Source organism: Cibotium barometz, chromosome 50, assembly GCF_041138505.1.
Source record: "Cibotium barometz isolate CiBa-2024 chromosome 50, ASM4113850v1, whole genome shotgun sequence".
NCBI lineage: Eukaryota > Viridiplantae > Streptophyta > Polypodiopsida > Cyatheales > Cibotiaceae > Cibotium > Cibotium barometz.
Genome location: NC_141095.1, coordinates 21,116,946 through 21,126,651, shown reverse-complemented (window position 1 = coordinate 21,126,651; position 9,706 = coordinate 21,116,946). Strand labels below are relative to the sequence as shown.

The following is a 9,706-nucleotide window of genomic DNA, read 5'->3' as shown; positions in this document are numbered from 1 at the left end:
GGAGCTCCAAGGAAAAGCGTTTCATTTTTAGTGAAATTCTGAAGTGCATTCCATTAAGGAAGTTAGTAAAGATAATGTAATAAGCTTTTAGATTATTGATGGGTGTCTCTTTCTCCCTCTCTATGTCTCTCCCTCTCTATTTGTTTGTCTTTCTCTCTCTTTCTTTATATAATCATGTAATACGCAAATAGTTACTCTTACATTTTATTGTGTATTTGGATTAGAAAAATAGAGAGATCATAAGTTTATTATATTTTTGATTTCTCCATATGATTGTGTAGAAGGAAGCACCAAGACGATAGCATCAGAGAGAGCTGGTGATTTCGAATCCAATTCTCTATTCAACTTGATGTTGGTTTCTTTGTTGGCCTTTTTGTCATTATCTATGTGTGTGTTTATGGTCAATATGTAATGCATAGATACAGAAAAAAAATTTCTCATATGTATGGTTAGCTAGACAGAAAGAGAGAGAGAGAGAGAGAGAGAGAGAGAGAGAGAGAGAGAGAGAGAGAGATCACATTAAAACATTCTCTATTTCTCTTTCAATCTCATTGAGTGTGTTACCACGTCTAAACAGTTTATAATATTAGTGTGCTTGGCTACATAAGCTAGAAACATTTCATTTATTAGACTATTGCCTTTGAGATTGTAGAGAGAGTTCTAGAGAGAGTACTAATGGGTCTTAGAGAAGTTACAAACTATAGTAGCCTAGAGAATAATTCTTTTAACTTAAGAAACGTTCTTAAGAAAAAATTATGATTTTGCCAATACATAAAATATAGAGAGACAGTTATATCTATCTCTATGATAGTTTTCTAAGAGGAATCTACATGTGTATAGGTAGGTTTCTAGGGTTGGTTATATGTTGGCAAAGATATGAAGAGATATTTATAGAGCCTTAAGATATTAATTTTGAATTTCAACAAATAGAGATTAAGAATGATAATAACCACTCAAGAGATGTATTGGCTGCGAAAGATTCTTACAATGAAGAAGTAGCTTTGTCTACTCCACCGGAGTTGATGAATGTTCGAGCTACAAAACACCTTGCTAGGTCAAGGTCTCCATCCGAACAACCAAACTCTAAACATCTACAAAATATTGCGGACATATGTAAGCGGGCTGAGAAAAATCAGGTTGCTTGTGCAAGGAGTACTTAGAAGCTCTTTGGGATGAGATCCGTGGAAGTGGCAGCCAAAGGGGAGATATGCTAAGAGACGAGTTGTCTCATCATCTCCACCACATCCTTGACACAGTAATGGTCGGATGGAGGCTAACCAACTAGACATGATTTTTTTCATGGAGAATATGCATGTTGAAATTGGGGAACGTCTAGGCGGATGTAATGGGCAATGTAAAGAACAAGTGGATTCTCTAAAAGAGCAAGTACATACTTTAGGCTTGGAGGTATTAATTCTTAAGATATCTGTTAATCGACTCAATGCTATTATGAAAAAGATGAGCCGTATGTTAGAAGCTTGGATAGTATCTTAGGGTTTTTATGAGAGTAATGATGTTTTTACTCAAGGCACAAATTGTATTGCAACTTTCAGATTGTATGAATTTTCCATTTTCTCAAATTTAATACTTATCTCTTTTATTTTGTTCTCTCGCACTTTTTTATTATGTCTCAACTTCTATTTCCTATCTGTGTGTCTCTCTCCCTCACTATCTATCTATCTCTGTGATTGTATATGTTATTATCCTTTATCTCTGTAGGAGATGGATTGTATATGTTATGCTCACTTATTTATGTAGAAAATGGTTTATATATGTTATACTCACGTATGTATTAAAAACTTCTCTAAGAATTACATTGTTATTGAGCTGAGTCTATTTGGAGCAAGGTCACGTGTATGATAATGGCTGTTGAAGTAGAATATTATGTTGGTGTTTGATATTAAAAATGTTTTTAAAAAAAGTTAATATTTTGCTATTTTGTATTTCGAAGGAGATTTGAAGATGGTTAGGAGTTGTATATACTTGAGTTTAAACCAAGTTCGTTGACTTCGAGTTTTGGATGCAACACGTGTGTCTCGTCGTAACCGTTTTCAAGGACAAGGGCTTGCATTCGAAAATAAAATATTGCTAATTTAATGGATTACATTAATGAAAATGAAGTTGAAACATTTGGAAGGGTTAAAAATGAAAAGAAACATAGAGGAATCAGTGGTGGAATCCACTTACTCACAAGAAATAGAGCAATTGTCAATGCTATGGTACTTCAAGAACCTATCAATGAACATCGAAATGCATAGGCATAGAGAGATATTGAACGAGGCTCTTTTCATTTGATTTAAATGAGCAGCCTGTGGATGATAATTTCTATTCTATTTGTTGTGTCGTTGGTGATGTGAAAGATATTAAATCCGAATGTCACTCTATAAAGCCTGCGTTTTCATTTCCTCATAATGTTAAGCACCCAGCAACTATGGTGGTGTATTCTGAAGATTGCACTCTTCACTCATTATTAGGAGCCCTTATAAGTGTCATTTTTGTAATGCACTAATTTGGAAATGTGAGGCATCTAGAAAGCATCCAGCAACTATGGTGGTGTATTCTGGAGATTGCACTCTTCGCTCATTAAGAGCCCTTACTTATAAGTGTCATTTTTGTAATACACTAATTTGAGAATGTGAGGTATCTAGAAAGCTAAGACTATTGTGGAAGTGGGAATGTCTCTTTGCTACCTTTGGAAAATCCAGCTCCTGCATTCGCTGAGTTACTGCTTAGTAATGATAATGCAAGTAAGGAATACACAAGAATATTCACTTTTATAATAATGCCTTGGCATTTGTTTCACTGGGTGCTCACTTGGATAATCAGTTCACTAGGGAGGGAGGAGTATTTAATTTATGAATCCATGGTACTACCTATCATCGTGTTGGTTTTGTAATACCTGATGAAACACGAGATGCAGCTCCTCGATTTGCCCAACTATATGTGTTTGATACAGAGCATGAATTAGAGAATAAACTTCATGAAATGCCTTCTTTAAACCATAATGTACTTAAGAGGTTGCAAACAATGATGTATGGATATAATCCGTATGCCTGTGCACTTCATACAATGAGAGAAATGTTATAGTCAAGTCCACATACAGATTTGAGAATAGTCATCACTGAAGCACAATCAACTTCAAGGCAATTCATCTCCAAAAGTTTATTTCATAGCTCCCCATAGAACTCCAAGGTACCAAGATGTCTCTACACCATATGTCTTTACCACGGTTTCATCATTGATTCTACAACGGAAATAGATTGCAATAGAGAAAGCTAAGGTGAAGATCTACTTATAAGAGAATCCATGAACTCAAGATTATGCTCCACCCTCTATGTACTCATGTTCGTTCCATCTCCTAAAGTATATTCCTTAACTCCACATAAAACTCCAAGGCACCAAACCAAGAAGTCTCTACACCATGTCTTTACCAGATTATAAACACTTGACTACCAAACGTTGAGGTCATTTGTGAGCTTAAAATAGCTATGCAATTGTGCGATTATGACTTCGAAGAAACAAACTTGAGAGAACATTTGAAAGAAGTTTGTAGAAGAAATTTACAGTTAGCACTTGGACACTCAAAAGTAACAAGCGATTTGGTCAGCACATCTGGCAAAAATGGGATAAAAGCGTCGAACAGTTGTGACATGGCTACTTCATGACTGAGAAACAGCATCGCTACTTGCTGCATTCGGCCTGCACCTACTCATTCTGTCATCGTTAGGCCTTTAGGATTGAAAAACGCCACAGTCCATAGTCCTTGCTTTTCTTGCCTGCAGAACTGAAACGCTACAACTATTACTACGCCAGCAACACTGTGCAATGATAGGATTGGAAATCTGCTACTAGAGCCTGTAGTGCTGGTGCTTGAAGCACTGCCAATGAAAAGGTTGCCAGTATTAAGAGAAAGGAGCAATATGCCTAAGATTTTAGGATTTAGGATGGAGACATCAAGAAGATCCTCAGAAAACATTTTGGGATTATTGAAATTTGTTCGACAAGAGAGAATTTGTTGGAGGAGAGAATCAAAAGCCAAGCTGTGATACCACTGCATGACATAGGGTACCACATGTATAATCTCATACGGGAGAAAAGCTTGAAAGAACCAAGATGTGTAATCTTGATTAGTAAAATAATTAACATTGACCCTTACCCGTATTTTTGTCCACATCCATTATTAATGTCCCATAACTTTAGGCCCGTATAAAGTCTATATACAAATACAAATCAAAACCACCTTACAATTTTATCGAAGAGCAGGTGGTATATGCTTCATAAATAAGATTTTAAAAAAAAAACTAGTGAATACGATGAGATTTATTATTGAAGCCTCCCGCAAGACAACTATGGGGTATGGTGTGTCTCACGAGAGATGAGACTGACAATGTACTACATATTATACAAAAATAAATGACAGCTAAGAGAGTGTCTCTAATGCTCAATGATAATATGAATGTTGTAGCATATTTAGAGGGCATTCTGCGCCACGGCTCGGCAAAGGTCATCCTCGTTGAACAAAACTCGGTGGGAAGCCGTCCCTGGCAGCCTCAAAGGCTTCCCGGAGCGCTCCAAGGGAGGAGGCGACTCTTGTTGGAAGAGGGGTGGTGCAAATGGGCATGTCTCAAAATGAGAGAACTTCGCCTCTGCAGGCCTTGGCAGCTGCCTGGGAGCATTGGGCGTCGGAGGACGAACAAATGTCCCTGCCAAACCTCTGTAACACAAACACACAACCAAAATGATCAGCTTTCATGTTTTACTGTACCAAAGAACAAGGCCCTTATTTTCTACAATTGCTAGGACTAGTTTTACAAACTAAATGCGACTGTCATCTAGACACGGTTAGTTATTATGCCTTTCACCATTCCAAAGACATAACATGTTGCATCTAGGTCAACAAAAGCAATTCTTCCTGGGGATATATCAGACAACACTAAGGCTTCTCCTAGTTTCAGCGCACATAACACCACATGCAAGAAAACATTCACAACCAAACAATCAGAGTCTGGCGGGACATGGTAGTCTGCCTCCCTTCCAGACGAATGTGTTTACGAACACTATCAACACATTCCATCATGACAACATTACCTCCTCCCTATACTCTAGCAAGATAACTCCACCTAAATATATAGCGTTCTCACATCCCTGCACACACCATTGCAAGGATACTTGATATAATTGAGGGTTTCCGGGCCATTGTACAACTCACCCCTGAGAGGTAGACTGTTCCTCGTTACAGAGAAAGAGCTGGGACCTTTTTCCTTTTCTCTCTCTGTGAGGGGTAGTGAAACTGAAATGGCACAGCCAGGCAATCGACACCTGCAAACCAACAAGGTAGATGTATAGATAAGAATGCAAGGATCTTATCTGTTTCCTGATCAAGAGCCCTGCAAATTATAAGGCTATATATGCTACATGCCAGTTGAACATGGACAGACTGCATACATCGAAACCAAGGAGTAAATAGACATACAGCTTTCATGAGCTGCTTGCAGACATGAGAAACCGGTTTCAAATCACCGTGTTCGAGGCAGCAAACAATCCGCAGCTGCAAAATGCAGAAAATAAGCACGAAAACAAACTAGTTTTGAGCGAAGATTCCACCAGAGCTTGCACTGTTTGCAAACTTCAAAACATAAGAGAGCGGGAACGCATGACTACACCGAAACATGAGAAAACAAATAGAGCAGTGAAACTCAACAACCGAAACCTTGAAACCACACTGAGCAGGAGAAACCTCGCGTACCAGTAAATCAATCGGGAGTTCTTCCAACAACGAGTCACCGCCACAACCTGCATCATCGGCTGAGCCTGGGCCAAAAGTCAGGCGAGAAGTAGGGGTAGAAGGAGTCTGAGGGAGAGGAAAGCTCCCCCTTGGCGAGCCTCCAAGTCCAGAGACTGTCAATGAAGCAGATGGACTCCTGTCAAGACAGCTTGAAGGAGTCCTGGGAGATGCAAACCTCTTCCTGGGAGAGTACTCGAGCTCAGAAAAACTTGTAGACGACACAGGACTGCTGCAGTCAGGAAAAGCTAGCTCCTGAGACAACTCATCCACTCCTACAACTCTCTTCCTTCCAATAGTAGTGCAAGAAGATGTCCTCCTCAAAACCTTGGGATTAACAAGCGATTCTAACTTGAAGGATTTCTGCCTGTTAATCCCTGCTTCGTCAAATGCTCCTATCTGCTTCGCAGGCTCTGAGTCAACAGTGGCCTCTTCTAGCTTAAACGATGTCTGTCTGAAAGGCTGAGTTTCCTCCAATGTACACAGTTTAAAAGACCTCTGCCTTAGAGACTCTTCCTTTTCCAAAGCTTCTAACTTCAAAGAGCTCTGTCTTCTGGGCCCTCTCTCATTCTTTTGCCATGCCTTTGCCCTTTGTTTTTCTGCTCTATGCCTCTGAGCCTTGTATGAGAGAGGGGAAGTATAGACTGGAAGAACTGCCAGACACCGCGGGCTTGCTGGACTCGAATCCTCAATTAACTCAGCTAATTTCCGCTGCTGCTGCTGCTCGGGGCAAGAAGAGTTCCTCGTGCTTCTTCGCAGGCCCCTGGGGGCGGCAGTCTTCTTAGCCGACCTACATTGTGCAACGTTCAACCTGCATAGGCCAGTTCAGAGTCAGGCTAAGCTTGGGAATAAACATGGACTTCTCTCTCTCTCTCTCTCTCTCTCTCTCTCTCTCTCTCTCACACACACACATTTTAAACCCTATCCTGTAAATGAATGCTTCTGAATTGAGTGTCCAACAGCAGAAGAGACATATAGAAACCGCAATCAAACAGTAGCACTGCAGGCATACCTCATTTGCAGGAAAGGCCTACCAAGACAAGAAATACTGAAGTGGAGACAGCAATATGCAGCAAGATGCTGCTTTTCACTACCGTTAAACAGCAACACGCGCGCGCGCATGCACACAAACGTAGACACACAGCAAAATGTGCCGGGTTTCTAACTGTCACCCTAATCTTAGCTTACTGCTATTAATTATGAGAGAGAGGAAATCATTTACAGGAGAACACAAATAGAAAACTGTGAAGTAGGGTTTCCGAAGAAGAGAAGCTTGCCTCATTTACAGGATAGCACCACCAGAAGACAGTAAACTAGGGTTTCGGAAGTCGAGTTTCCAAAACAGTGAAAGGGGAAAGGCTTGAAAAGTTTGAAAGGCGGGGCGACGGGGGAAATCTGTGCAGAAACGAAATATATGATGCGAGAATGGTGGCCGGTGGCACGTGTCGTTTTACGGACAGGTGTCGGTAGTCCAGTGGTGGGCAGGAAGCTTCTCCGCGAAGAATCTCATGAGTCATGTGAACGTTGCGCACCAAGAAGGCCGCCGCCCATGATCGTATAATAGCCACTTGCCTATGACCAAATCTCACGTAGGCGATGTCCTCCTTTTTTTTAAAAAAGAGAGTACGGATTGAGTTCACCGCCAATAGAAATAAACTTTTTTTCTAACCAATGAAAAAAACGATGACCTTCAAACTCAGCCGATTTTTATTGAAAAAATGCATAGGTTAATCGCTAAAAATTTGACAAAAATTTACAATCGGCTTTTCTCAATTTGAACCATGAAAATTACACTAAAGGACGGTTTTTTGTTCCAATGCCATGTTGGGACGGGTGCACTTGTCTTTCAGTTATTAAATACCTCTGTTTTGAAAACTTGTTGAAAATTACCCTCGAGCCTGTTGAGAATGCAAGTTCATTGGGAACTGGTGGATAGCATTAGTGTGTGGACACTAGTAGTGTGTGTATGGACAATAATGGTCGTGCCCAATTGGCCAAGTGTGTAGACATTAGCATTACGTTTATTATAGTGTGAACTTATCAATAGGTAGCAGGACGTGGAGAACAATGAAGGAAAGCTAAGGAGCTTCTCTACTTGGCGTGTGTTCTCATCAGGGTTTGTGAGAAAGAGGGAAGAAGAAGCTGCAAAGGAGCAAGAAGTTGTGTGCATAAAAGCTGGATGCTGTGGAGCACACCAAATCAATTAGATCTGAGAGCTTGGTGCCCTATTATTGGTGAGTGGTATTATCTCTCCTTTGCAAATTGCAAGTGATTTGAAGAAGATTGGAGCCAAGAGGTGGCTGCCCCATGCAAGGAAAAATCAAAAATTTGAAGCTTTCCATGGAAGCTGTGTGAAGATGCAAAAATGAATGTTTGGCAATGTGAGCTTGATGTTGGGATCCATACCTCATTAGCAACTAATTGAGGGCTCAGATTTGTGTTTCAACAGTAAACTAAGAATTTGTGGGAAGAGAAAATCAAGAAACTAGAGCTCAACAAGAGGGTAATAGGACCATGGCTATGTATACATGAAATGTGTGGTATGTGATGCATTGGAGCCATTGTTGGCAAGCCTTGGAAGCCCTAAACACTTGCCTTTGAAGCTAGTAATCAGTTATGATCTTTATATCATCAAAGGAGCAGCAGAGCCGACAACCTGAAGGGCAGCACAAATTTCTACAGAAGCTACTATGACGCAACATAGCTTACAAGAGTTGAATGCACCCATAATTTATCATCATTAGCTACTAAAAATCATTGCTAAGGTGGCTCAAGCTTATGGAAGCTACAACAATCAAAAACGAGTTGGAGAAGGTCACTGCACATTAGCACAAAACTGAGATAAAGCTTTTGTGTTAAGCTTGACTTCACCTTAGCTAAGTATACCTACTAGTTAGCTAAAACTCAAGCTAATTAGCTAGACCAAGCATAATATGGAGTAGATAGGAGATGGATGTGTGCACAACAACTAAAGTTGTGACCTACATTCCTGTAAATTCAAAATAGTGAGGTGTTTTGTGATTGGTTTTTTGATCACTACAAGTGGTGGTGACCTCGTATATATATATGGCATATAATGTATTGATAAGTGATAGGTGTGGAGCTTGTATTTGATGATTGGAAGCTTGGAGGTGCTGCAAATTAGTAAACAACAAAATAGAGAGTGTTACAGTTTTCAGAATGGGATGTATGTGATCCAATATCAAGTGAAGCATATGGTATACACATATGATATATGCATGTATTTACATGTGACTAAGCTTATTGTAAAAGTGGAGGACTGTTTTGAATGTATTCCTCAGAAGTTGTAAAGCGGCATATGTTTCAGCTTGAGCAAGTAATGGTTTTGAGTCCCGGATTCAATCGCCATAAAAATTGTGGGATGTGTGGATAGCATTGGTAATCAAACACATGTATGTATGAGTGTTTGAGTTTGGTCTCAGCAAAGACTACAAGGCATTTAAAACCTCTACAAGGTTAGAGGTGGTGATCCCCCAGACTTTGATGAGTTAATCTCTTTGCTTATTATGGAGGAGATGAAACTTGGTTTAGATACATCATCTAGTACTAGTGAGCATGCAAGGGACCATGCATTTTACACTCAGCGAGATGCTAGAGGTAGAGGGAGATCTAGTTTGAGAGGACGTATAGGTGGACATGGCTGGAATGATAGGCCACCACAACAACAACAGGATTCACAACCATCATTTGGTGCACATGGTGGTAGAGGTTTTTACCCTCATGCTAGAGGGAGATATGGATCTCATCATAGAGGTCGTTGGCAACCATAACAACAGAATATATGGCATTGAGTGTCATTATTGTGATAAACTTCGACATATGGCTAGAGATTGCTAAAAGCAAAATGATCTTTGTGGTAGCAGAGTGCAACATGGTAACTATGCATCATCTAGCAATGAGGGA

At 40.0% G+C, this 9,706-nt stretch overlaps 1 protein-coding gene across 1 annotated transcript; it reads right to left on the bottom strand.

Annotated features, from left to right (window-relative positions):
* Positions 1–4,402: 4,402 nt before the first annotated feature.
* LOC147609928 (uncharacterized) lies at positions 4,403–7,182 on the bottom strand. The gene is made up of 5 exons (XM_086786977.1): positions 7,060–7,182; positions 5,747–6,593; positions 5,474–5,548; positions 5,210–5,319; positions 4,403–4,714 (listed from the first exon to the last, which is right to left on the bottom strand). The coding sequence occupies exons 1-5, from the start codon at positions 7,062–7,064 to the stop codon at positions 4,471–4,473; spliced, it is 1,281 nt and encodes a 426-aa protein (XP_086643103.1). The 5' UTR covers positions 7,065–7,182; the 3' UTR covers positions 4,403–4,470.
* Positions 7,183–9,706: the final 2,524 nt, after the last annotated feature.

What these genes read in the sequence shown, in the direction of transcription:
- LOC147609928 (XM_086786977.1), bottom strand. An exon ending in GCAAGCAGCTCATGAAAGCT is followed by an intron (nt 5,320 to 5,473) that starts GTATGTCTATTT and finishes GTTGGTTTGCAG; the next exon opens with GTGTCGATTGCCTGGCTGTG. An exon ending in GAACAGTCTACCTCTCAGGG is followed by an intron (nt 4,715 to 5,209) that starts GTGAGTTGTACA and finishes TTTGTGTTACAG; the next exon opens with AGGTTTGGCAGGGACATTTG.